The 27888-nt window shown below is 36.5% G+C and overlaps 4 protein-coding genes across 4 annotated transcripts; all 4 read left to right on the top strand.

Moving 5' to 3' along the window:
• Positions 703-4065, top strand: LOC18614630 (ATP synthase subunit O, mitochondrial). Its single transcript, XM_007052475.2, has 6 exons — positions 703-1094; positions 1417-1467; positions 1620-1863; positions 2909-3021; positions 3435-3521; positions 3608-4065. Exons 1-6 carry the CDS (start codon positions 981-983, stop codon positions 3734-3736), a joined length of 738 nt encoding a protein of 245 aa, XP_007052537.1. The 5' UTR covers positions 703-980; the 3' UTR covers positions 3737-4065.
• On the top strand, positions 7154-9877 carry LOC18614629 (transcription factor MYB46). The gene is made up of 2 exons (XM_007052474.2): positions 7154-7527; positions 8586-9877. The coding sequence occupies exons 1-2, from the start codon at positions 7241-7243 to the stop codon at positions 9256-9258; spliced, it is 960 nt and encodes a 319-aa protein (XP_007052536.2). The 5' UTR covers positions 7154-7240; the 3' UTR covers positions 9259-9877.
• Positions 13412-15644, top strand: LOC18614628. Its single transcript, XM_007052473.2, has 3 exons — positions 13412-14053; positions 14573-14758; positions 14870-15644. The coding sequence occupies exons 1-3, from the start codon at positions 13487-13489 to the stop codon at positions 15158-15160; spliced, it is 1044 nt and encodes a 347-aa protein (XP_007052535.2). The 5' UTR covers positions 13412-13486; the 3' UTR covers positions 15161-15644.
• On the top strand, positions 20823-27079 carry LOC18614627 (protein DETOXIFICATION 43). Its single transcript, XM_018126184.1, has 14 exons — positions 20823-20940; positions 23051-23243; positions 23451-23572; positions 23772-24044; positions 24198-24391; positions 24553-24688; positions 24783-24879; positions 24993-25093; positions 25277-25440; positions 25768-25839; positions 26039-26155; positions 26250-26345; positions 26450-26571; positions 26685-27079. The coding sequence occupies exons 2-14, from the start codon at positions 23158-23160 to the stop codon at positions 26737-26739; spliced, it is 1635 nt and encodes a 544-aa protein (XP_017981673.1). The 5' UTR covers positions 20823-20940; positions 23051-23157; the 3' UTR covers positions 26740-27079.

The raw sequence follows: 27888 nt of genomic DNA, 5'->3' as shown, positions 1-27888 counted from the left end.
ATTAAATTTAATTAAAGTATATTCGACTTGAGTCATACTTATGAATTCAAAGGTTTTGAACTAAAAATGTAGACTATTATTATAGCTTTAAATGACAACAAAACAAATTAATTTGAATTTGTCACAATTACTCATTTATTACCACTGTGCTTTTGGAAGTCCCTTCTTATCTTTCAAACGCCACCCCCTAATCACTTTATTTATAAAGACTATGTTTAGAAATTAAAGCTAGATCTATGTATTTATGTGCATACTTCTACTTCTTTTTTTTTTGAAAATAGAAATGATTTTTCCCTCAATAAATCTGATTAATACACAATTTTTTTTTGCCTTTTCTTTTCATTGCGCCTAGAGGTTTATTTGGATAGTGGGTGAGTTATGAGTATGATTAAAAATATACTACCTTCATCTCTTTTTTTTTTTTTTGATAAATTTTTATGCAAATTAAAACAAAAAATTTATTTAAAAATAGTTTGTATTAAAATTTAATTTTCATTTTATTTTTTTCATTGCACCCAGCGGTTACTTTGGATGGCATGCTAGTCACGTGTATGACCAAAAAACGTCTTTTGGATAATGATTACTTAAAAAATTTGGAGTCCAAATTGTGGTGCAGCCGAGTACACGTGTCTCCAGTCTCTTTAAATGGCTGATAGGGAAGGGGCCCACGCTCAACAAAATGCTAGACAGCCTGCCTACCGCCAGAGTACCGAAATGGGCCGATCTGGATCCACACTGGTGACTGCTCCAAGCTAGGCTCCGGGCAGATTGCTCAGGGTCCGATGAGACGAGGGCCCATAACCTCCTCACAAACCCAGCCCAGCAACATCAAATGTTGGAGAACGCGACTGCAACCCTCAAATTCCCTCTCCCGACTCCCGACTCCTGCCAGAAGAAAACTCAAACCGATTCGTCCTCCTTTTTCAGAAGCGATCTTCCAAAAATCAAACGCAAGGATTAGGGTTGTTTTGTTGTGAGAAATGGCGATGGCAGGGCGCATCAGATCGAGTCTCCCTCTCTTTAACAGGCTTTTGGGAGCCGATTCTCTTTCCGCTCACAGATCCAATCTTCACCAAACCCTACTTTGCGCCGAGGTAACGATAATCGCTTCACAAAGCAGTATCATCTGGTTATCTCCATTAGAAATTTGATTCTCTTTATTTGCTTTGCCTTTGTTTTTTGTGGTACTGTTTTTGTTTTCAATTGTGTTGTGTATATCTATTCGCAATGAGAGAAAGTGGAGAATAGCTCTGTTTGCAAAAGGAGAAAAATTTGGGTGCTTAGGAATTGTGCGAAGCTTACGGTTCTAACTTCTAATTCGTTTTCCTCTTCATTTTACAACCGTGATATGTTTAAGCTCAATTTTGATTTTTGACTCTCTGTCTGTCTTGATTTCTCCCATTGTGTTTCTTTCAGCTGTCGAAGAATTATTCAACTGCTTCCCCCAAAAAGGAAGTGAAAGTTAAGGTAGCTGGATTACTTTTAACTTAAAAAAACTTCCTGTTGTTAAGGTGAAGTGTGTGCTTTACATTTCCAGGGGTAGAGAGGCAGTAAGGCTGTGAAATTAGTTTCATATATGTGTTTTAATTCTGCTCTGTTGGTTCTTAATGGCATTTTAGGTGCCTCTGGCTTTGTTTGGGGGATCAGGAAACTATGCCTCTGCACTTTACCTTGCAGCAGTAAAAGGAAATGCTCTGAACAAGGTTGAGTCTGAACTTCTTAATCTTGTTGAGGCTTCAAAGAATAGTCCAACGTTTTCTCAATTCACCAAGGACTTGTCAGTACCTGCAGAGACAAGAGTCAAAGCCATTAATGAAATATGTGGTCAAGCTAAATTTTCAGATGTTACAAAGAACTTCTTGGGTATGAAAAACTGGAAAATTTGTCGAGCAAGTTTTACTTGAATTATATAAATTATTTAGAGCTGTTACTGGCTTTTGTATGAAGTTCAATCTTTCTTGGTTGTGGTGAAATGAGAAATTGAGACTATGTGTAAGGCTTTCTTTTCTTGTTTCTTCTCAATGACCATAGGTATGTTATGTTCATGTGAAGAATTGAATTCATGAAGAAATTTTACTGCTTTGTATAACAATATGCCTTGTGAATTATACGGTGGATAGAAAGCTTGATAGTTTCATGGAATTATGGTCTGGAGTAGCTACTTTTGCATCTTAAACTGATGCAGGACATAGGATGGTAGCATTGACATATGAAACCATAGGACGATTAAGGCGTGGTTAAAAGAATTTTTGGAATTGTATGATGAGTTAGTAATCTTCCTGGATGTGGTTAGCTAGCTACTTGTTTAAAAGTTTCATGTGAGATTTTTAGCTTGGGATGTTGTGGATAGGTTGTTGGCCCTGTGCTTCACTTGATTCGTTATTGAGCTTCTGCTTCTTAGGGTTAGCCAAATGATGTCTTAAATATCTCTCATTTCAATTCTTGTAATCTATTTCAATTATTTTTGACTTATCGGACATTCTTATGGTTGTAGACCAAACATGGTCTTATTATCATTACAGACTAAATGTGGTGCACTTCTTGTTTTCACCCATGATTATATTTTTGTTATTGTTTTTTCCAGCTGCTGATCTGGTCTTTTTCTGTATTTTTTTTTTGTCTATAAAATCTCTTTCTGATTTCAATGGGTTTCAATATAGCATTTTTGCCCTCCGCTATAATTTGCAAATCATAGTTGCGGTGGTCTGTACTCTTTGTATGATATCTATCGCATGTTTTATGTCTTTAGCCCGGACTTTGTTTGTTGTATGTTGGCCTGTAGTGCTGCCGGACTTACTTGCATAATTTTCTTGTCACCACTTCTGTTTTATTTATAGCTTCTAATTGTTGTGTTTAAGGATTAAATACTTCTCTAATTTTTTTTTATTTTTATATTTATCTATGCTAGTTGTATTGGCTGAGAATGGAAGGCTAAGGTACATAGAGAGCATTGCAAAGAGATTTGTGGAGTTGACCATGGCTCATAAGGGAGAAGTGAAAGCCATTGTAACAACTGTTATTGTAAGTTTACTCTGTAATTGTAAAGTTTTAAGTTACTTTTATCACCCTTTGAAAAATTTATGTTCATATAAAGTTGAAATTCAAATATAGCCTTTCTTTTATCCCTTTGAAGGAAAAGAATATAGTCGAACACTGCAATGCAGTTAGGCAGATACATGAAATTTTGTTTCAATGGTTTATTTAATATATTGGCACTGTTCTTCTCTTGAATACTTTGTGATTATAAAGTTTTTTTTTTTTTTAACCTAATACCATAAGGACCTGATGCTCGTGATATCAAATATTTTACTAGTGTCTACTTGGCTAATGCTAAGTGTTTAGGCTCAAAGAATTTGGAAGTAATCTTTCTATACACCTATTCTGTATTCATTATCCTTCACTGTCTCATCTTGATGGTTGTCATTTTGTACCAGCCCCTTCCCCCAGAGGAGGAGAAAGAACTGAAGGAGACCTTGCAGGAAATAATTGGACAGGGGAAGCAGGTGAAGCTGGAACAGAAGGTATGGAGTTTCATCTGTTGTGTATATTATTCAAGTTTACTGCTTGTTTTACTCTGTATTTCTAAATTTTCTCCCGTCTGTGCCAGATTGATCCTAGTATTCTTGGTGGGCTTGTGGTAGAGTTTTCGCAAAAGGTGTTTGACATGTCCATTAAGACTAGGGCGCAACAGATGGAGAGGTTCTTGCGCGAGCCTATCAACTTTGGTACCCTCTGAAAGATGTCATTATCCCTAGCTGACCCTTTGTAGGTTCCTTCTGCACCAATTTGTTAGTCAAGAAGGGCAAAGAATCATTGTGGTCTTGTTTGCCTCTGTTTTCTTGTACTTTGCCTTTTCATATGATGGAATACATCCATTCACAATAAAAGCGACCTTCTTGGCATATATTTGGGGAAGTCACTGGTAAACTTTCTACCTTTTGTATGGGGTTTTTGTGGCCACTTCACCTTTGAAGATCATAATTTGTTCAGGGACATCTTAAATGTTACTTGCCTGGACATCAAATACTGTTTTTGAATATAGATGAATGTCTCTTTTCTATCATATATTGCCATCTTTAATTATTTATTAGTTTTACTCATTAAGTTGTAAGCATGAGATGGTTTCCTACGAACAAGGCCATTGGAAAAGCAAGTTAGCGGGCCAGAATTAATGAACGAGTAGAAGTACATATTTGTACACCATACAACCAAAAGCCCAATGCATTTCAAAGGGTGGCGACAATTCCCCCAAAATAGAAAAGTCCTCCACTAACTAGCTCTCTGGTTCTCCACTCATCGACCTCCCAATCCTTGGCTTGTCCTACCCAAAACGCTGCCACCAGCGTCTCTAGCATACGTCACGAGGAAGTAGAAGAAATAAAGCACCATTTTAATTGTTGAAAGATCTCTCATCTAAATTAGTTGTAACTATTTGTCCACGCCTTGTGGTATTCTCCATTTATATGCATACAACACGGGCACAGGTGCATATATTTTATATATATATATATATAAACAATCCTAATATTTGTGAGTTTTAATTATGAGTTAAACGCTCTCTTGATTACTAGTACTTCAAATTATCCTCTGTTTTATTACAGCGAAAGCCTTCAAGCTGCAAAGTTGTTTGATGAAGCCTAGCACATTAATTTTTGTGCAAAGTTCTTTCATGAACCTCCGATGGTTAATTACCATATAAAGCAGTGACGAAGCCCGAGGTCCCATAAAGAAGCAAATATAGAAAAGGTGCAATCCTAAGAGGAATTTAGAAGCAACAAGATTTGAGAGGAATTTAGAAGCAACAAGATTTGAGATCAAAGAGGAGTATATACATAGGGCCATTTTGCAGAGGACACATCATTGAGGCATCTGCGTAAGGCTTGCGACAGCAGATGAAGGCGAGTCCGATGGCCAACGGTGCGGGGGGGGGGGGGGGGGGCGCTGGGGGCGCTGGAGGGTTCCAGCGAGCTTAAGATGGTTTGTTTCTTTGAGTACATAGGTAGTTGGATGAGATGTAGCTGAGAAGAGGAAGATGTATCGGCATTAGTAAGACATGAGCCACGACGGACCGGTGGTTGTCAGCTTTCATTCACGGATGTCTCTCATTCCTGTTGTTCTTTTGGCTCTTATGCTTTTGATTGTTCCTGTGTCCCACTCAATCTAAACCAACAAAAGCTGAGAGACTGAATAATGGTGTCCACTTTTCTGTACAAAGCTTACAAACTAGTACTGACTAATTCTTTCCTCTTTTCCCTATACGGTTTATTCTAGCTAGTTGTTCACTTAATTTTTCAGGCCATGATTTCCTCGCATTGCTAGACCAATGAATATCACTTGTTCGTACGTACAATCATTTTTCAAGACAGATTTTTAATTTAAACAGCAATATATATATATATTAGTCCAATGTGTAGCAGCAAGACGGGGGGCTAGGTGTTTTTTCTTGTCTTTTTAACCAAGTAGTTTGTTGCTTGGGACAGCCTTACAAGCATGGAACAGATTTTTACTGGACAGCTGTTGATAAAAAGAATACTTTCGAAACATTTGAGTAGCTTGAGAGTTTTCCACTCACTTTTTGCCAGGTATTGTGGCAGTCGCTGTCAAAATATACACAGCATTATATGGATAACTGTATATTGCTCTTGTATACTTGAAGATTTTGACTAAGACTCTCATATAAGATAGATTTGGGCGGAAACGAATGACCCGGAGTTTCTCTGGAGTTTCTTTTCGTATATTATACATGAAAATTTCTCTGGCATGCACGGTGAGGAATTAGGTAAGGAAAGGGCATCAGAGAGAAAGATAAACCTGACAACACGATAAGACAGGGAAAGTTTGTGGGGTATATTAACCTGTAATATCTAAGATACCTTGAGATGGCCCATGTAGATTGTCGTTGATTTTTGGCTTTGATCAAGTGAAACCTTATTAACAAATTAAACAAGTAGTTTGTAGTTAACCCTTGGTTCAGGGACTGGCTGTCAAAATCATCTGTATATGAAACAAAACTAGCAGCAATTGCTGGATATATTCAGCTGGTGAGTAACTCATAGATGGGTCATATGTAGTTAGATTGCTGTGACTGATGAAGTTATAAAAGAAAATTGTTTTTGGAAAGGAAAAGCAAGCACTGGTTTAAGGTGAAGAAACAACTCTCATACGCTTCGATATATCTGCAAATGGTGATACCACTTGAGAAATATCTTTTTGAGTGCAAGGGAAAATGATTTTACTTAATTTAGGGAAGGCAACTACCCAATTTTCCAAATGAAGTGCCTTCTGTTTCCAACAAGATTAATGAGGGCATTTTGATATTCAGCTAAATGAAATCTTTCCAGTTTGATGAAATCAGGGCCTGATAATCATTTCACATGCTTTACATATTCTATTAATTCCATATTGTTATACAAAATTTTTAGTAATGAATTACTCTTAACAGCATGATGCCTTTAAGGGAAAGAATGCTTTTAGACCAATAGAAGGGGGGTGGGGGGGGTGTAACTGGGGGTGTAGACAGCAGTTAAGTCCAGGTTCATGTTTCCTTTTTCCTTGATAGTTGAGAGGCGTGTTAGGCTCCTGATTTCATGTTGCAGACCATCCGGGGCGCATGCTGCAGCCTACAAAATATTGTTCACGTTTCTCATCTGGAAGCAACGATAACATATGTGGGAGACCAGAACCTAAAAGGCATACTAAAAGTACTATTTTTTTTGTGTTCTGTCTCTGATCTCTGCAGGCTCTCTTTCTCTCTCTCTCTCTCTCTCTCTCTAGGGCATAGGCTTATCCTTCAAATACACGTGTGGGTTGAGAGAGAGCGAAGGAGCATTATGTGAAGTGGAAGCAAACTGGTTTGTGTCTCGTACACATATGATGATTACCTTGTGAGTGAAGAAAAATGCATCGAAAAAGACAAGATAGAGTCAAAGACAAGACGACCAACCATCCCTCTCTCTCTCTCATCCTGTGAGGGTCGAGGGAGGTCCCCCTCCAATCCGTTTTCCACTCTACCCATCAACCAACAAACACTCTCTCCAAATGCATTCCTCTCATACATGTTCATATTCATATTTTAAAGCAAACCCCACAACCATCACCATCATCATCACCATTACCACCCCATGAAGCCTTCTCTCTCTCTCTGATACAGCCATCATTTACCTATATAGCTTTCTCTTATCTCCATCAAACCAGTTAAAAAGAGAAAGGCTCCACTAGATCAGATCGAGACCCAACAGCAATGAGGAAGCCTGATCAAAATATGGGAAAGGACAGAGTTAACAATAACAAGATCAAGCTGAGGAAGGGATTGTGGTCACCAGAAGAGGATGAGAAACTCATGAAGTACATGTTAACCAATGGACAAGGCTGTTGGAGTGACATTGCCAGGAATGCTGGTCTCCAGCGGTGTGGCAAGAGTTGTCGTCTTCGTTGGATTAATTACTTGAGACCTGATCTTAAGCGTGGCGCCTTCTCTCCTCAAGAGGAAGAGCTTATCATACATTTGCATTCCATCCTTGGCAACAGGTTCGATTTTTATATCTATCTCTCTTCTATGGCTCAATCAAGAAGAAAAATTAGTGAAATTACAGTCATATAATATGCAAACCGTAAGTGTACTATAATCTTTTCTTCTTGGCATTTACCTAGTGCTTATTTGGAGTCCAATAGAGAGATCATGTCATAACATATGGTGAATGATAAAATCAGGTTTTTTATCTTTTTGCAAACATGTTCAACGCTTAGAAGCAAAAGAAACTCGTAATATTGTTAATGTGCAAATGCCAATATCATATACTACATTGTGAAACATTCTCAGTTTAAACTCTCTAAAAATGTGGAATTTGCATTATTCAGAAGTATTTCGTTCCATTTGTAACTATATGATCTTTGGTCTGGCTATTCTAAGCAAGTTAACGGCTGCCCAATCTTATAAATTATTAATCCCTTGAATATGGTGCTTCTGATCTATTGAATTCAGGCTGGATTTGAACCCAGTCATAAGATTTTAATCTTTTCTGGTTCAAGCTTTGTTCTTTTTAAAGTTTCTAATTCTCTTCTTGAACAATGCTTCCAGCAATTGTCCTCTCATTGCAGATATAATTTGATTATTGCTTCTACTTGGCTCCGGACATGTAATCTAGAACTTCAGAAAAATTCAATGCTCATTAATACCAAAGGAATCCTCTTCTGTGGCCTTGCATTTGACAATCCCCGGCCACCCACCATGTACCCCACCCATATCAATTTCCTGAATGAGCCAATCACGCTTATTTTGAAATGCTCTAAATCTAACAGAAGAAGAGCTTATAGCAGGCAAGAAAAATGAGTCGCCTTAACAATCCTCCATGATCTCACTCATCTCCTCTTTTTTCCTTCAAACCCTTCTCTTTTGGTCACAATTATATGCATACATCATTTCCGTTTTAGAGCTTAAGCATCCATGCAAAGCATGCATCCGAGAAGGAAAAGAAAAAAAATGGAACACAGTTTAACGTCTCTGCTGAATTTGTTTTTCTGCTACTATGTCGGTTATATACAGACGTATATATGTCTTATTTTTTCATTGGTTTCAAATGTTTTAGGTGGTCTCAAATCGCGGCTCGTCTTCCAGGAAGGACAGATAATGAAATAAAGAATTTCTGGAACTCCACGATAAAGAAAAGATTGAAAAACAACACCTCCACATCCTCATCACCCAACAACAGTGATTCATCGGAGCTCAGAGATCATGGTGTAGGAGGGATTTTCCCTGTGCATGAACATGACATCATGACCTTATGCATGGACTCATCTTCCTCATCATCAACATCCATGCAACCAATTGTTACGGGCAACCAATTCGATCCGTTTCCTCTGCTCAATAACCGTTACGACATGACAGGTGCACCGTGTTTGTTCGATGTGCCCGCGTGCTTAACGCAAGGTGGTATGGGACAAGGATTTTACGGGGATTATGGGGTTTTAGAGCCTGCGAATAAAATAGGGTTGGAAGGGGACTTTTCTCTTCCTCCACTTGAGAGTAGAAGCATTGAAGAGAATAATGCTGCCAATGGCAGCATTGATATGAAAAGCAATAACAACCACTACAATCATACTTGCTTCAACAACACTGATCAGAGCTTTAAAGTAGGGGACATGTTTGGGTTAGAAAATCATCATTGGCAAGGAGAAAACTTAAGAATGGGAGAATGGGATCTAGAGGGCTTGATGGATAATATTTCTTCCTTCCCTTTCCTTGATTTCCAAGTTGAATAACTGCCGACACTTAGTGCCTCGGCCTCTCTCTTTCAAAATCTACCCAAAGCCATACATAGGAAATTTTGGGCAGTTTTTCTTTTTCACCATCACCACAATTTACACTTCAAGCCCTCTCGTTTGCTGCATTTCTCCTTGCCATCTCAGAATCTTTCATTTCTTTTTCCTCTTTATCTTAATTTCTTGGTTCTTCATTACCCTTTTTTTATCCTTTGAATTCCCTTTCGCTTTCTTTTAGACTCGAAAATTTATATACCAGAGTTTCCATAATTCTGGACGTCTGGGAATAAACATGAAAAAAGTGGAGATTAGCACAGCCGGAGATTTCTTGTACGTATGTATTTCGGTTTCAGCAAGAGGCACTTCAGTCAATTCGCAGAAGGGGAGGATTGGTGCAAGAATCGTCGTTCCTTTTTCTAAGAGAAATGTGAATAGTGATACAGAAATAGAGAGTAAAAAATAAAGATTAAGATTATAGTTGTTGAATTGTAGTTTAATTTCATGTACAAATTAGGGGGAATAAATTTGAAGGTGGAGGTTGTTATTAGTGGAAGCTGAGAAGGATGCATGTAACACAAATTTTACGTAAAAACACATGAATAATAAGCAAAGTAGAGAACGCTCTCTCTTTTCCAAGTAGTACATGTTAAATATACGTAGACAAAATTTCTTCCTCTTTGCATGGGATTAACTAAAAGTTTACACAACAAAATTACATGCTTTGGGCTTGCCCTGAAGAAGTGCAGTTAGCTACTGATATCGACTAAGAGTTACTACATGATCAGAACTTCAAGCCTCCTTTTTACTCTTCAACTAAATTAATATATATGAAGGGAATGAACCAAATAGATCGCAAAAAGAAATTGTTGGATCCTTGGCTTGCTGCTAAAAGATGAAGTTGCTACGTACTCTGCATGCATCATGCATTATGTTAGTTTTTTTTTTTTCATTAAGTTGACGGTTATTCATTTCAATAAAGTGTTATTCTTTGTTGAAGGCAGTAAAAGGAAATGTTTTACAAAACAGTTAACATAGAACAAGACAGCAAATGATGAAGAAACCATTAATTAATGGGGCAGGCAGGTAACTGCAGATGGCACTATGTATCATGGAAAGAAAAAATATCTTGCGTTGCCTGACCTGAGAGATTCCAACTCTCGCGGGGGAAACCCATGTACTTAGCAGGCACACGCCTTAACCACTCGGCCGAAGAGACGCTGGTTGACTGAAGCTTGATTGATCTTCCAGATTCCATTGGACAAACAAATTTTGTTGGGCCGAGTATGACACAAACCTCAAAACCAAAAGGAAACCTCAGTAATCTGGCCCAGAAGGGTGAAACTACTAATAGGATCCATTTGTTCAAGCCCTTTGGGCTCGTTTGTGTGGCTTTTGCTGGTGGTGATCACGTCTCGGAGTGCATCCATAAAGCATCCTAATCTAATTGGTAAGGTTTTCTATTGCATTGTTTTGCTTTCTTTCGTCTGGTTTGTCATAGGGACTTGAGGAAAGGGAGGATGGATTTACTTAGATTTCACTAAATCAGGAGACAGGAGTGGTTAATTACCTCTACGTAATTACGTGTTCAAAAACCGATGGCTATTAAGATTTTAAGAATAAGTTGAAACTATTAATTCAATATTGAACCAAATACTTAAATACATAAAACATTTGAAAAATTTTATTATTCAAAGAAATTATTCCAACCATGAAAGTAATTCAGTTTTTCTCTATAAGATTTCATTCTGGTATAGGAAAAAAAAAAGCTTGTTTTAATGACAGTAGTAGGACATTAAGTTGGGTCAGCTGGAATGAGTGACTTTTAAGAAGTTTCCTTTGGACCTGTGCTTAAGCTAACTAGTAATATACCTTTAATTTGTTTCACGCTGGGACAGGGCCCAAATATTATATATTGAAGCGGCCACTAAAATCATGTGAGACACAGAGGCAGTAATTGCGTGCCTTCCAGGTTACATTTTCCCTCGACCTTCTTGTGAAAATATTTATGCCTGGTGGACTTCACTCTTTATTTATAACATGCCAAATTAATTGGACCAAACAAATCAGTATTATTTATACCACACCCACAAGGACACGTGTGGTACATGCGTGCAGCCGTCACAACAACTGAGCTGAGTAAATGTGAGAATAATTCTCACTCAACACGACTTAAACATGTGATAAGATATTATTATAAGTGACCAAATGATCTCATTATTACAATTTATTAAAATTCGATTTTTAATAAATCTTCTTTAATCTCTTATACAACTATATAATCATCCCCAAATAGGTTTAATTAACTTTCTTCTAAGCAGAACAAAAGAAAAACAGTGGTGATATATGTAATTAATGTTGCTGGGAAAAATCCTATGGGGGTTTTGAATTTGAGATTTACCTGGCCATGGAACCTGGTAAAAAGCCAACAGTACTCAACAGGGTCTCTTTCTACAAAAAAGTTGATTCATTTATGGTGTGGGGGATAGGAAGTATAATTTAACAGGAGCCCCAATACATGTGGATGGTGAGGATTGAGACCTAGCCTAGCCAGCTTTGAGCAAGAAAAGAGGGATAAGAAATATGCAAATTGGTGATGATGGCAGTGAGTAGAAGAGGGCAATTATTCATTATGTCTTGGCATAAAAGCAAAAGCTGCTCCCACTCCCATTATTTTACCAATCTTCTCATTGTTATCTTCAATCATGACCCTTAATGTGGCAACCCTTGTATAACAATTCTTCATCCCTTAAAAAACAAGTATTTCCATCATGTAGGGGGATTTTGTTGATTAATTAATGCAAGCAAACAGGCGTAATTACAATTAATTGGCACATTACTTTTTTTCCAAAGAAAAAAATTAAAACTATTCCCATGACGTGTATATACCTCATGATTTGAATTTCGATGACACATAATACAAACAACCTACATAATTGTAATCCGTATACCTATCATTCAAATAAGTACATGGTCCATGGACAAAAATTCTTATATATATATAGTTTTTATTTTTTCGATCAAAAATAATTTTATTAAATACCAAATTGATAAGGAAGGAATCTGATCAATATGGAGAGATTAATATATAACTCTTCATATAAAGAAATGGTGTATTATTTTCCGTATATATACGAATATATATGCAGGTGAAATAAATATATGTATTGATTTTACATAAAGGATCACACATCATTAAAGACCACAACTGTAATTATGAATGTGCACTAAGTGTGGGTGTAGTCCATATTCTTCACTATTAAAAATGTTGTTTGGGTTTCTCTCTGTCTCCCTCGTAGCTAAGATGGATGGCATCTTTTTCTCATGAAATGAAGAGGAAATTTGGAAGGAATACTAAAATTAAGAGGACAAAAGAGAGTGGCAAAGCGTGCTTACTTTGCTATCATTCCTAGGATGTCAAAAGATTGAGACAATTCGGTGTAAAGCAAATCCAAGGCTAGGACTACAACGTCAGGACACTTTCCCGTAACTTTCGGACCAATTTTTCTTTAATTTATATATTATTTGCTTCTTTAAAACATTAATTGCATGCTTTAACAAAATAATTATCAAAAGCTTCATTGAAATCAAAACTTTCTTTTTATAAATATTAGAGATGAAGATTTATTTGAATTTAAAACCTTTAGTTTAGGCAAGTTGTGAGTTCATATGGGTTATATTTTGAAAGTTTTTTTTAACAAAATTTAAATATCCAAAAAGGGAAAAATATTATTATCCTTGCAAATTACTTTTTTCTTTCTACACTATAGCCAGCTCCAGAATGATTCAAATAACAAATCACTTTTTTGTTCTTTAGAATATGATTTATATAACAAATCATATTGAGACGTGTAAAAACAATTATAATAGTCTATTACTTGTATTATTTCGAGAAAATCGAATCACTTAATAAATAAATTAACGACATGTTACATGTCACACGAAAATGTAATTCATACTATCCTATAATGCTTACTCACCTTTAATCCTTTTTTAATGCTTATTAATAAAGTTTAACTGAATAAAAGGGGAGGGGGGGAGGTAAATGCGATTAGAAAATCTTTGGGACCCAAAACCCAAAATCTTTAGGTCATGTGCCTGCTTCAGAAAAGCAACGCCTCTTTACAGACTCAGTCAGTTTAAAAGCCCTCCAAAACCCAGAACCAGGGCCAGGGGGTCAGAAAGTCATCTCTCGCATTAATTCTCAATCTCTTTGTCTCTCTGCCTTTCCATGTCCACTCTATCTGTAATTCAGGGAATGGAAAACAGTCATGAAGACCAAGAAGCCTTGATGTTCCACTCCTACCCATGTGCTTACTACGTGCAAAGCCCTTCCACCGTCTCCCATGCAAACAGTGCCGATATCCGAAACAACACCAACATTGAAGATCAATCTGCTTTCCACTCCCCCACTCGATCCGAAACAACCTTCCTCAACAAGAACCCCGACGTCTCCAGATTCACCCTTTCACGTTACTCATCCTCCCGCGGATCAAACAACTCCTTCTTGCATGAGAAAAAAATTGTTGGAGCTGACAACGGCGTCAACCGTCTCATCATTATTGACCACGGGGTTGGTAGCGGCGGCGATGACGATGAGGAGGAGGAGGAAGATGAAGAAGAGGGGCACTACGGGAAGAAAAGAGGGTGGTGGTGGAGGTATTGTTCTTTCAGAAGGTCTAATTCTTGCGCCTGGATTTCTATACAAATATGTTGGAGGCTTGTGTTGAGCTTGGCAGTCGCTTTGCTTGTCTTCTACATTGCTACAAAGCCACCACCTCCTAAGATTTCTATTAAGGTATGTATATCCCTCTCCCCCTCCATCTTTTCTCGAAATTAAAGGATGTATTTTCATATTTATTAGTATTATTTTTATTCTGTTAGGCATAGTGTAATCTCAATTAATTTAGTAATAATTCACTCTATAATGTTCACCTAATATCCCGATTGACGAAAATTTACATTTATCATATTTTTTATTTTTAAGATTGTAACTGCTCTAGTTGAATATAACAACTCTTGTGATTCAACTCAATAACCTCAAATCATCAATCATGTATATATATATATATACACACACACAACCAGCCACAACCTCTTATGCCAAGAAGAGTTTTTTTCCAATTCAAGACTTGTTATAACATTCTACTTTTTGGTTCAATTAAATTATCACTTTTCAAAAAAAAAAAAAAAAAGAAAGCTCCCAAGCATTCTCTAATCCACTTAATTCAAAGAAACTCTAATAATTCCATAATAAATTAAAATGCAAACTCGAATAAAATTATCAGGTTCATTTCACACAAAGCTTTGATTGTAGATAGCAGGAGTTAGTCAATTCGGACTAGGGGAAGGAGTGGATGCCTCAGGGGTTACAACCAAGATTCTGACCTGCAACTGTTCCATCGATCTACTCATAGAAAACAAATCAAAGCTCTTTGGTCTCTTCATCCACCCTCCAATAATGGAGATGTTCTTCGGCCGCCTTCCCTTTGCGATGTCACAAGTAAGTCTAGTCGTTTTCATACTATCAAGTCATAGTTCTACAAGTTGATATATATGGTATGGAATTCTATTTCCTTTATTTTAAAAAAGAAAATGTAAATCAAACTTTCAGGGACCAAAACTATATGCCCAAAGCTCCGGTTCATCAATATTTCAGTTATATGTTGGAACAAGGAATAAACCAATGTATGGCGCTGGCAGAAGCATGCAGGACTTGCTAGAGTCAGGAATGGGATTGCCACTAGTGATTCGCTTGAAGCTGAGCTCCGATTATCGAGTCGTTTGGAACCTTGTCAAGCCTAGGTTCCATCACCAGGCTGAATGCTTGTTAGTCCTGGATAGCAAATATGATAAGAAGCATCGAACCCAGAAATACAACAGCACCTGCACCATTACCTTCTGATGTTGAAGGCTCCTGCGTGAATGGAAAAAGGAAGAGATCACGTTTCAGAAAAAACAATAGATGCATATAATCCTTTTCAGCGTTTTGAATCTGGTAACAATATTCATAACGTGATTGTAAGTAAAAGATAATAGTATCTGCAAAAAATTTTGATGATAAAATGCATTGTCCCATATGATGTGAATATCAAAGGATTTGAACACTCTGTTCTTTCTTTTGGATGGACAGAACACTATTACTTATTACAAGACTTGTCGTTTGAGTCCAGGTTGAATGGGCTTGAACTTGGTTTTTGGATATGCAAATTAAGTCCAATCCATGGACATGTTTGTGTCATTGGGTTGTAGAACTTTACTATTTGGGCTGAGAACTTGTCTGGTTTCTATTTTCAAACTTTAGTCGAAAGGTGAGAAACAATTTTGTTAATTTTGTATATTTTTATTAATCCACAAACCACAATAATATATCAAAGGGTTAATTATGTGGATTGCTTTGTCTCTCTTTTTTTAATATGAACTTGTAAAATTTATAATTTTTTTGGGGAGGTGGGTTTGGTTTATAATCTTATTTGAGTATGGAAGGTTACGTGCAAGACATATATTTCCTTTTGCTTTGCCTATATATCCTTTCCAAACATGCTTTGCCTATATATCCTTTCCAAACATGTCTTCTTGGAGGGATTCAATAATAGTACATGAATGTCTACCTTTTTCTTGTCTTTTCTATTCTGTAAATATAAAGAATTATTAGGTATTGAATTACATGATGAGAAATGATATTAATCTTTTATTGAATCATTATTAAAACTTTGGTATGGTGAAATATCTAATTGTACTGGTTATAGATATTTCCCAAATGATAAGCTTGTAACTGTTAATACCACTTGCAAAAATCCTTCCTCAATGATTATAGTTTTTCTAGATCTTTTCATGTTTAGAAAATTCATGTAAACCCTGTACACCACAATAGCAGGATTAGATGAGCTTAATTTGAGTATAACCCATTAAAGATATATAGGGGGTTATAATTTTATGTAATTAAGTAGTAATTAATTAGTCATAAGTATTGTATATTTGAAACAAGCATCAATACCGAAAAGCTATGGTGTCCTTCACCAGTCAATTTTTGGTATCTTTTTGGGCATTCAGCCAACAATATTTTAATGAGCATGTTGAAGAATATATGGAAGAATGATTTACATGCCTATGCACTTGATATATTTGGTCCCAAAAGCAAATCCTACCAAAAGTCGAGCTAGTTTTCAATATTCCCACTAGAACCCAAAGAAATGAGATGTGGGTACAGATACTCAACCCTCCAAATTATTAAAACCAAGAATTAGATTATATTGGTGCACATATCTATCAACTCTTTCAAACTAAGATTTATCCTAGATATAAAAATATTGGTAAAAAATAGGAAAAAATAATAAAAATTTATAGTATATGTTAAAAATTTTGAATAAAATTTTAACATATGTTTATTTGTATATTTATATATTTTATCGTCAAAATATAAAAATTATAACATACTAAAATGCTACACACATATATATAATATGTTGGTAAATAATTATTAATATATTATATTATAATTATATAATACAAATAGAAATATGCTGAATAAATTTTTAAAATTTTAATTTTCAATTGATTAGTAATACCTTATATCACATTAAATTTGTTAAAAGCTCAAAACTATTTATTATCACAATTTATACTTGTTTCACTTTCATTCGTACATCGAGTTATTACGTAATATCGAGGGTGTCATCATATTTTGATAATCAATTAAAAATTTTTGCACATGGGTAACACATTCGTCACGGTTTACTTGTACAAATATCTAGCTAAGTGGAGAAAATTGACTGTAATAGACCTATGATTTAATTAGTTGATCATATTTATCAAAAGTTTGCTTTCAATATTGATCATGTGCATGTGATTGTCCATAATTATGTAACCTGAAGACCATCGTATCATCGTACCAATTATTACTGGTACTCGATCTCATTTTCGTTCCATAATCAATTGCATTTTGTTTACAAGTATATTTTTCAAAATATCTTCGATATTTCTATATATATATATATATATATATTCAATTTGATATATTTTTCAAAATACCTTTATATTTCTATATATATATCTTTGCTAATTCCATGGTTGAGCACTGAGCCATCAACCAATCCGCTTCTTGGATTTGCCTAAAATTCCCAGAAATGTATTGGTTGATGGCTTAATGCCCCTTTTGCCTGTCCTTCCCTACATCCGCCACGTAAGAATTAATCCTGATGACACTAACATAGCAAAATGAGTATACAAAGTTCACTAATTCTTAAAACATTTGAGGATCCGTAATATATATATATATATATATATATATATATATATACTAATNTACTACTATATATATATATATATATATATATATATATATATATAGTCCCTTCTAAACATAAATTAATATATATACACCTATGGAAGACTTTCAATGAAATGGATGCATGGACTATACAGTTTGATTGGTGGCATCTCTTTTCACCACAGATTTCTGGAGGCTTACTCCTTGACCGATGCCTTGGTTAGATTTGGTGTGGATGGGGTGAAATGTTGTATGCATGATGGTGATATTTTTCATTTGCTGTGTTGATATGGTTGGTCAATTTTCATTACCGTTAATTATAAAAGTAATGTCTATATAAAATATATTGATCTTTCAAATTTAAAAACAATTAATAAATTGTAATAGAATTCTTTTTAATTTGTGACAGCGACAAGCTTGTCTAATAATGGCATCGTCATGTTATTGGTGTGTGAAAGATGCAGGTCTATTTACTAATGTCATTGGTGCCATGTGGCGGAAGTTTGGCGTCGGCTGAGTTGTACTTGTGTGTCTCCACCTACAGGTATAGCGGCTTTCTGGGTTGATTGACACGTTTTATGCAGTGGATTTGTGCTGCACGTTGGCAGTGTGTGCTGTGTGGTGGTGTGTGTTTTATGGCATTAACGATATCGTGTTAAACTAGGTGATGCTTGTTTGTTAGCAGGTTTCGATCGGGTACATGCTGTTTTTATGCTTGTTTCTAGGTGTTCTGTATGTTCTGGTTTAGGTGGTTTATGAGGAGAGAATCATCTGAGGATTCTGCTTTCCGCCATGATCCCAGTTTTGTGGTAATCGGATTGTACATATTGATCTTGTAGGCGCATTATAGGAGGACAGACTCACGCAGGGTTTTTGCCTGCCATGCCACTTGGTTATGCCAAAGATTCTGAATCAGCTTCATGATACTTTAATAAATGATTCTCATGCAATTCATCAGAATATATATATATATATATATATATATATATATATATAGCTGTCAACATATTTAATATAGAGCAAATAATCAGCTACTGATCAAAATGATGTTAGTGCTGCGTTTGAGTTTCGTCACCGAGTGAATGGAACAGTGAAGCAAGTAATATAAACAACAACCATATTTGTTGGTATTAATTTCATTTTTTCCAATAGACTTTGCATGGAAAATGGGTATTAAAACACTAGATATTATCTCGTGTGATCGACAAGGGGAGAGCAACATCTGTGGACCAAGCCAAGTCTAGATAGGCATCTCCAAGCACTAAGGGTGCACTTGTAGATTAAAATATTTCCATTTAACTGTTCCTTTGCTCTATCATTTCCTGGAAAGATTTTTTTGTTTGTTACTTAAAAGTTAACACTTTGCAAAGCATGCACTTATCATATTTACTAATAACATGGCGATATTTCGGCATATTAATTAATTTGTCTGCTTCATTTGATAATCACGTCATGCTTTCGGTTGTTAATCAGCAGCGCTTATATAGAAAAAATATATATATATATATAACAATAATCGTGGTATCAATTTGTTGAACACAGTTGTTTTGATGAAGTACTTTGATCAACTTCATGTTATTTTTATCTCAAACTTTTGAGTCGATCTTTATAAAATAATCTCGAGTCAATAAAATCATGTTTACCTTTTTAAAAACAAAATATATTTAATTGAGAAAAAAAAAACACAGATTGTCCTTATTTTTCCTTCTAAACATTCTTTTTCTGAAAAATTAAGAATCCAACAAATTAATTAATTAATCGTATGTTTCTCAGCTAATCAATGTGCAACTTCCTATATACCAAAGTTGCCTACTTAGTACTAAATTTTGTCGAAATCCATTCAAGGAAATGTGATAATACAATTTAAAAAGTAAAGAAAAGAAAAGGGTGGACAAGTGGAGTAGTACTCTTAGCTTTCTTTTCATGGGTTTGGGGGATGGGAATATGTGGTTTCCACACGAAAGTGGAATCCCATCCCCTTAGATTAATCAAGTTAGGCGTGGTGGTATGGTGTCTTCCACACGAAAGTGTTTTTCCCATTTCTAATTATTAGTGCATTCTGCTTTAATTATTTCCATCTCTTTGAACCTTGAAAGCTTTAGACTTTATTCTTTCTTCCAATTCGCGACTAAATATCTTTTTGATTTCCTTGAGGCTAAGGTATATTAGAAAGGAAACTGACAAAAGCTACAACTGAATGACGGCAGAATGTCATTTGCATTCGTGACATATATCGAACTAATTGGTAGTATGTTAAAATATTACAAATTGGACAGGAACTGCTGCCCAAGCACTAATTAGCCACCTATTTATTTAACTTATCTTCACATGCAAACGTGAAAAGATTGGGACCCTCCATTTTATTTTGTTAGCAATCAACAAACAAGTTGTGGTGTAATATATAAAATCTATCCAATGCTCTCAAGGATCCATTGAAATCAACAAATGTACTTGGCGTACGTTCCCATTCCAGAGAAGGACTAGACAGTCGCACGAACAAAGCACTAAACCTGGCTAGAAACTTTACATTTTCATCAAGTTTGAATTGTGCTAGTGCTATAAGCTTCGTTAAACGCATGTTTACTTGTAATGAATTAATCTGGTCTCAGAAGGTAGATTTTGTACGAAAATTTACAGGATAAATGGTAGAAAAGATTGGATGTTTTATACTGCTATTAGTGCAGTGATCATGGGGATTTCTAACACTAAATGGGAGAAGACAGATTGATCGGGTTTTATCTATACTTAATTGCGGGCACCGGAAAAAAAATTAGGTTAGGCGAAAATGGTAATGGTGAAGGTGAGTTGCCAAGCATGAGGTATTGGGTTTCCTACGTAGCCCACATTTGCAGAAAAGTTGAATGCTACCAAGCAAAAGCACTTCAATTTGTAGGCCAACGCAGGACAAGATTATTAAACGATTTTAGCTTATACCTGAGGATGGTGGCATCCCAACTTTGAAGAACTAATTAATCTGACTGCAAACAATAACAAATTAATTTCACAGATTTTTTATGAAGTTAATCGTCAGCGGTATTGCTCTCTTATCGCCTTGATAGTGGCAGAGCTTCTAATTTCTTTCTTGCTTGTACTATATAAAAGTCGATGATGCATGCTTCTTTTTTTTTATAATTAGAGGAGGGAGGATTTGAACTTTACTCTTTAGACAAAAAGATAATGTACCAATCAATGAGCTAAATGCTCGGGTGCAATCGATGATGCATGCTTCTCTCTCTCACACACACATATTACACTGTTTACACGTAAGTTATTGTGTGGTGTGCTGTTGGGGACACGAGCGTCTCGAAAGGGGTACTATATAAAGGCAAAGAGAGGAGTAGGATTGGCAAACAAATCGAAGGCAAAAGTTTGGTGGAATCAACTTTGCATTCTTGGCAACGACAGTCCACGCAAAGGTTAGCGACTTCCTTCAACTTATCATATATATAAGCTAGCTCCATCCTTTCACAGCTTTTTTACTTGAAGGTTTCCAAATACAGATCATTCTTTTCTTTGATTTATTTATTTTCTAGATTCGTTTCGCTCTCTGTTGGCTCTCTCTACTCGGGAATATTATATTGGTCAACCCATCGGCATGTTCTTTCTCTCAATCATCTAATTGCATTTTGTGCTTGCTTTGCAAGCTTTGGCTGCTACATGCATACGTACGTTGATCTACAGTACCAAGTTTAAGATACTGATGGTTCACGTATATTTATTGATTTCCTGCTGACAATTGCTGCTAATGCAACATGTATGAGTTCATACACGTATTCCATTAGAATGTTTGTTTTCCTAAAGCAAGTTCAATCTGAAGTACATCGACTTGTTTGGAGATTTGGATTGTTAATAAGTCTTTTAATAGTGCATTTTAGTTTATATTTGGAATGTCGTTTTCCCATAGCTTTTGGCTATATAAAATGCATGCACAGCTAAAGTATCTTGTATACATCCATATTCTTTTTCTGTCATGTCTCATCCTCCCCATTGTTTTCTTTTTCATATCACATCATGCCTCAAAGCCACATGCTTGGGCTTTAAGAAAAAACTGCTTTTGAGTCATTAGTTCTTTTGTTTGGGCTTTAAGCAATAGCGTCAGGCCTAGAACCCTTCAGCGTCCATGTGCTTGGGTTTGTTTACTCTCTCATTGGGTTTTAACTATTTGTTGGGCCGACTCCTCTCTTTTCTTTGTTCCATTGTTCTCAGAATCTCACACGCACACCAACATGGGGAAGAACATAAATCATTTTTTCAGTAATGTAATTCCATCGAGACAAAATCAGAGTTAATTACTGTAATCATATGTACTTAAATTTGTTTGAACATATATATGAAATCATAATCAATCACTGGAGATGATTAGTCAATAAATAAATAAATATATATATATATATATATATATATTTCAGTCGGTAAAAAAAGTTGACACTTTAATCATACGAAAGAAAAACAAAAAAAAAAGATATAAAATAATAAAATAAAAAAATCTTGGAGATTGTCAGTCCGCAGAATTAGTTGTCTATGAATCTCAAAAGCAGCGAAGCTTCTTTGAATTGATTAGGAACCTCCCACTTGTCTGCTATTAATCAGTTTTTCTCCACGCTATTTATGTAGACATTTTGCATTATCTAGTCTAGAGATACCCAGAACAGGTTTATTCACAAACTTTTTCTTTTGTTTATTCAAATTTTCCACCCGTCTTGGGGAACGTACTTGAAACTCAAGTCCTTTTAGGAGACTGATGTTCTTTCGGGTCTACCTTCTTTTTCGGTCGATGATGATGCACTTATTGTACGTAGTTTTTAGAAAATTGAGATTTTCTTGGGCCTTCTCTTTCATTTCCATATTAAATCATATACCCTGGATTGCCTGGCTCCAAAATGCAGACTTTTAGTTGGACCACCAGTGTTATCTGAGGGATGAAAAGAATAAAGAATCTTTTCCTCTAGGAAGAATCATGGAGGCAAGGACAACGAGTCTCTGTTGAAATATGATTTTTGTCTCGTAAACTAATCGGGGGGAGAATGTGAGTTTCGTCGAACGTAAACGGTAGACCTCTGGACGTAATGTTATCAGGGACAAGAAGAACTGAGGGAGGTGTCACGTATTTTTTTGCTTTGGATTTTGACACAAGTTTCTTGTACTTTTGTGTTTTAGGTACATTGATATCGTCATCTGTTTTAAAGCTGCCAAAAAGTAATAGAAAAAACACTACAAACCATTCTCTTTTACATACGTTCCAACTGATCATAGAAGATACAATAAAAAAGAAAAACTGCCAAATTGAAATAGTTTGGAACTTTAAATTCGGTACTGAAAATCGATGAGTCCAATGTCTATGAATTCAGATCTCTAACCATGTCATTTTGCTAGCCGTAGGATATCTCAGCACTGACATTTTGATCCAGTAACTGATCTTCCTCAGTTTATCCAGGGCTGCGTGCTTGGTCATCACCATAAGTCAGCTTTATTAATTGTTTTAGTTGATTGCTGTGATTATAATATCAATTAACATGCACTCTGCAGAATACGAGGCTTGGCCTATAAGAACTCGAAAATTCTCGGTGGCACTATAAGCATCACAACCCTTGCGTGAGCACTTCAAACTTGAGGTTGATTTGCACCCAGTATCAATGGCTGAGAATGGTAGTATACACCCACCCCAGAGCAAGTGGAGTCTGTGGAGAATGCCAGTTTTCATTTTCTTCAAAGATGCAAGGTACAGTATCCCCAAGCACTTTAGATTTCCTGAGAAACCTGGCATTTATGGATTAATTACTATGGTTGACGAGATTTGATTGTTTACTATGTAGTTCATTGTTTTAGGTGCAGTCTTTGCGTTGGTGTTTCAAATAATGTTGTTTTACATCTCAAGAGAAACGTTTCATGTTATTTGGCTAATTTTTGGTTTCACAAATTACTTCAGGCTTATTTTCAAAATGGATCCACTTGGCCTGGAGATACTAAGGATCGCATTCCCTGCTGCACTGGCCTTAGCTGCTGATCCAATCGCTTCTCTGATTGACACTGCATTCGTTGGCCGTATAGGTCTGCTCTCATGTCCTATGCTCTTTGTATAGATTCCTGGGTGCCTGTTTTTAGGATGACTGCATGATAACCAAGGGTCTCATCTCTAGATGGACTGGAGCAGCATCAACTATGTTCAAAGTTCAAACCTTCTATCCACGTTCCTGTTCTTGATGTAAATCATTCTCTTGAACCAAATGTTTGTGTCTTAAATGTGTAGGACCGGTGGAGCTAGCTGCTGTTGGAGTTTCCATCGCTATATTCAATCAAGCATCAAGGATTACCATTTTCCCGCTGGTTAGCATAACAACTTCTTTTGTTGCTGAAGAAGATACTCTAGGAAAAATTAGCCCTGAAGCGGAAAAATGTGAGGATTTGGAAAAGAGTGGACATAAGGACAATGAAATGAAAGAGTTAATGCCAGAAGATGTTGCGGCTGAGAACTTGGAAAAAGGGGCAGCTACAAATACTGATACGAAGGAGCCAGAGGATGGTATACTCTCTATCTGATGTGTTAAAGCCTCGAATAGATGATGCATTTAAAATAATTTGAGGTTATCTTGGAGGGTGCAGCCTGTCATATTGTCCCCATTAGAATTATGAATCTCCAGTAATAAAACAATTTGATTGGTGATTTCTTTGCCAGGTTCAAACACAAGTACTTGTAAGTCGTCCTCTGCAACTGCTAGCAGAGCTGAAAATACTGAAGTGAAAAAGGGGAAAAGACATATCCCTTCTGCATCAACAGCACTAATTCTTGGTTCTATGCTTGGTCTCCTGCAAGCTATATTCCTTGTATTTGGGGCAAAAATTCTCCTGGGTGTTATGGGTGTGAAACCTGTAAGTGTCAGCATCATTAATACTGTTAGCTTTCCAATTTATTTGGTTTTCTTGTCACTTAACAACCTTATATAATCTGAATTATTCTATTTGGATGAGCTGTTACAGAGAAATGTCTAAATGACGCTTGAAAAGGGAACTAACTCAATTTTATCGAACAGGGTTCCCCTATGCTAAAGCCAGCACTTAAATACTTGACTTTGAGATCACTAGGCGCTCCTGCAGTTCTTCTCTCCTTGGCCATGCAAGGGGTTTTCCGAGGATTTAAGGATACAAAAACACCTTTATATGCTACTGGTAGGAAGAGGTTTCAAACTGTTACTTCTACTTAAAGATTTACATACTAAAAGCGATTTACCTTACCTCAGTTATTTTTTTCCTGATGCAACAGTTGCAGGAGACCTAACAAACATCATTTTAGACCCAATATTTATCTTTGTCTTACGACTAGGAGTCAGTGGTGCAGCCATTGCACATGTCCTTTCTCAGTAAGTAAATTGTCTTTGCTCCCATTTGACAATCCTGTTTTTTAAATCTATCGATGTGGCAAGCATTCTTCAGTCTTCACTGCTAAATTTCTATTGACTAATGATTGTTGCAGGTATTTGATTACGGTGATCCTCTTATGGCAATTGATGAAACTAGTTAATCTTTTACCTCCAAGTCTCAAAGACCTGCAATTTGGCCGATTTCTTAAAAATGGTAAGGGGCTCAATCGTACAATAGAGTTAGTTTTTCTCTAAAGATGGTTATGTTGTCAACAACTATTTTCCTGTTAAAATTTTATATTTGGTTTCATTTAAACTAGTTGCCTGTAAGAATATAGAACTAATTCTCTTTGACTCTGCTCTAACAATACTTATCGACTATCGTGCGTGGCCACAGGTTTTCTGTTATTAGCAAGAGTAATAGCGGTCACATTCTGCGTGACATTGGCAGCATCAATGGCTGCTCGGCTTGGTTCAACACCTATGGCAGCATTTCAGATCTGCTTGCAGGTCTGGTTGACATCATCTCTTCTTGCTGATGGTTTAGCTGTTGCTGGACAGGTAAAAATCTTCTACCATATTTCTTTTCCTTTTTCTTTTTAAAATAATTATGGAACAGTTTTCTGGTAGTTATCTGACCACCATAATGTGAAGATCATCCTTTAATGGGAAAACGAGAGTACATTCACTGTATATGCAATTTACAAAAGATTACACAGTGATGCAAAGTTGAGAAAAACAATGCAAATACAAACCAAAACCTAGAATTGTTCTTATTTAGGAGTAATCACATCTGTTTTATGCAAGAACTTTCAGAGACTTTCCATGGGAACATTAAATAATGGTTGATTAACCTATCTGTAATATTGTCCTTGCCCACATTTTTAGGCAATTCTTGCTTGTGCATTTGCTGAGAAGGACTACAAGAAGGTGACAGCTACAGCAACTCGGGTATTGCAGGTACTGAAAAACAAAAAGAAAAAAAAAATGAAATACTTCTCTGTAAATACTCAAACTTCATGAAGTTAAAGTAGATTTCCTTTCTAGGAGGTCAAGTTCTATGTAATTGAATCCTGTAATGTTTATACTCACCTGCATCCCAGAGTGAGCTTTACTAAAATGGTCACGGCTCTAATTCTTGAAAGGTTCGACTTTGTAGATGAGTTTTGTCCTTGGTGTGGGGCTTGCAGTTGTTGTTGGAGTTGGTTTATACTATGGATCAGGAATCTTTTCCAAAGATGCTAGCGTTCTGCACCTCATAAGTATAGGAGTACCGGTAATTCTCCATACATCTACAAGCTCAAAGTCTAAACAATGTCTGCAATTTCTTTCAATGAACTTAACTGAATTCCTCTCCCTCCACCCATCAGTTTGTAGCAGCCACACAGCCAATCAACTCATTAGCTTTCGTCTTTGATGGTGTGAACTTTGGAGCATCTGACTTTGCATTCACAGCTTACTCCATGGCAAGTTTTTAAGCCCCCCCTCAGCACATACAGAGACTTATTCTTTTCACTTTCCCAAATCTCTTCTAAAAAATGTTTTCCTGTCCCATTTTTTCTTTGGTCAGGTATTAGTAGCTGGAGGGAGCATTGCATCAATACTCCTTCTCTCCAGAAGCAACGGTTATATAGGAATCTGGGTTGCTTTAACCATTTACATGGCTCTCCGCACCTTTGCTGGCGCTTGGAGGTAACCCTTTTTTACCCCATATTGTAACCATGTCTATCATGTTCTTGCTGAAATATATGCATCAAACCATGGCTTGGACAAAGGTTTGATTGAAAGTGCTGCTATACTTGCAGGATGGGCACTGGAACTGGACCTTGGAAATTCCTAACAAGTCGATCCATGCAGTAGGATTTGGAACTCCAAGAAAGCTACGACCCAAGGAGAAAGTCATTACTGTTGTTTGCTTACAGTTTCTGTTTGTGCAAGCCTATTGCTCTCATGTTGTTTGAATTGGTGGTGATACGTTTCTTACCACTTTTTTGGTTTAACTTTTTAGTTTCTTACTTACCCCATTTTAGAAGGGCACAATAGTTCGGATGTAAACCTGCCTTTCTCTCCATCCTGTCTTAGACGACACCAGGTACCATTACATATTACAAAATAAAATCTGATGTATTATAGCAGAATAATAACAAGGCTTACGTGCAGCAGCATCACTTTTTTCTTACCACAAAGAAAGAAAAAAACATTGAAAGAATATTACTCTCCTGTAGATGTAGTCACTAGCTACGCGAAATGCGAAACCCAGGACAAATGCCACAAAGACAAAAGATCGCTTTCAGTTTGACCCCTCTTTGCGCACCGAAAGCCCCGTTTGAGTTTACTTTGGTTTGGGGTCTTCCTCATGCTGTGACGTCAAACCATCAGTAAACTTACCTGCCCCAACTCAAACACCCACTGTTTCTTCTGCAAACCCTGTTCCAAGGTCCAACGTTGTCTCCTCCTGAACTGGTAACCCAACTGCCACGGAAACTACTCAGTCCTCGTTTCTGCAACACAGCTGGAAGAGTGCCAAACGGAAACAGCTACACCACATTTTCTTCACAGCACAGACAGAGATAAATACACAAGTCCACCACCGTTGATTTATTAGAAGAATTTCCACCATGTTTCCTCCAGCAGATGCAAACCCTTCAAGTTGCTGATATATCGCTTTTAGAATCTTTTCCAGCTCCTAAAGAAATCAGCATTCGGCTCCTGCCAGGCAAATGCATCCTTGATCCAACTTCTGAAAGTAGCTAATCCGACCAGAAACGACAATGGCAGCTGAACCACAGAAAAAGGTTCAAGGGATCTGTGATGCAACGATGTACCCAGACCAACAAAACAAGTAACAAAAACCCAAGCAGACAACCCATGCATGACCCTATCATGACCCACTGATTAAAATAATGAAAGCTTGGTGATTATAGTAATCATAGACGATGCCTTGGATCCCTAAAAGAGGCAGAGGCAGCTTTCAGTCATGGTGGCGTCCTCGGCTATGATGATCCATCC

The sequence above is a fragment of the Theobroma cacao genome, chromosome 1 (genome assembly GCF_000208745.1).
Source record: "Theobroma cacao cultivar B97-61/B2 chromosome 1, Criollo_cocoa_genome_V2, whole genome shotgun sequence".
NCBI lineage: Eukaryota > Viridiplantae > Streptophyta > Magnoliopsida > Malvales > Malvaceae > Theobroma > Theobroma cacao.
This window is presented reverse-complemented; position numbering and strand designations above follow the sequence as displayed.

What these genes read in the sequence shown, in the direction of transcription:
- LOC18614628 (XM_007052473.2), top strand. Translation starts at nt 13,487, where the DNA reads ATGTCCACTCTATCTGTAATTCAGGGAATGGAAAACAGTCATGAAGAC. An exon ending in CTCCTAAGATTTCTATTAAG is followed by an intron (nt 14,054 to 14,572) that starts GTATGTATATCC and finishes CTTTGATTGTAG; the next exon opens with ATAGCAGGAGTTAGTCAATT. An exon ending in TTCCCTTTGCGATGTCACAA is followed by an intron (nt 14,759 to 14,869) that starts GTAAGTCTAGTC and finishes TCAAACTTTCAG; the next exon opens with GGACCAAAACTATATGCCCA.
- LOC18614627 (XM_018126184.1), top strand. Translation starts at nt 23,158, where the DNA reads ATGGCTGAGAATGGTAGTATACACCCACCCCAGAGCAAGTGGAGTCTG. An exon ending in AACACCTTTATATGCTACTG is followed by an intron (nt 24,689 to 24,782) that starts GTAGGAAGAGGT and finishes CTGATGCAACAG; the next exon opens with TTGCAGGAGACCTAACAAAC. An exon ending in ATTGCACATGTCCTTTCTCA is followed by an intron (nt 24,880 to 24,992) that starts GTAAGTAAATTG and finishes TGATTGTTGCAG; the next exon opens with GTATTTGATTACGGTGATCC.
- LOC18614630 (XM_007052475.2), top strand. Translation starts at nt 981, where the DNA reads ATGGCGATGGCAGGGCGCATCAGATCGAGTCTCCCTCTCTTTAACAGG. An exon ending in AAAAGGAAGTGAAAGTTAAG is followed by an intron (nt 1,468 to 1,619) that starts GTAGCTGGATTA and finishes ATGGCATTTTAG; the next exon opens with GTGCCTCTGGCTTTGTTTGG. An exon ending in AGGTGAAGCTGGAACAGAAG is followed by an intron (nt 3,522 to 3,607) that starts GTATGGAGTTTC and finishes CGTCTGTGCCAG; the next exon opens with ATTGATCCTAGTATTCTTGG.
- LOC18614629 (XM_007052474.2), top strand. Translation starts at nt 7,241, where the DNA reads ATGAGGAAGCCTGATCAAAATATGGGAAAGGACAGAGTTAACAATAAC. An exon ending in CATTCCATCCTTGGCAACAG is followed by an intron (nt 7,528 to 8,585) that starts GTTCGATTTTTA and finishes CAAATGTTTTAG; the next exon opens with GTGGTCTCAAATCGCGGCTC.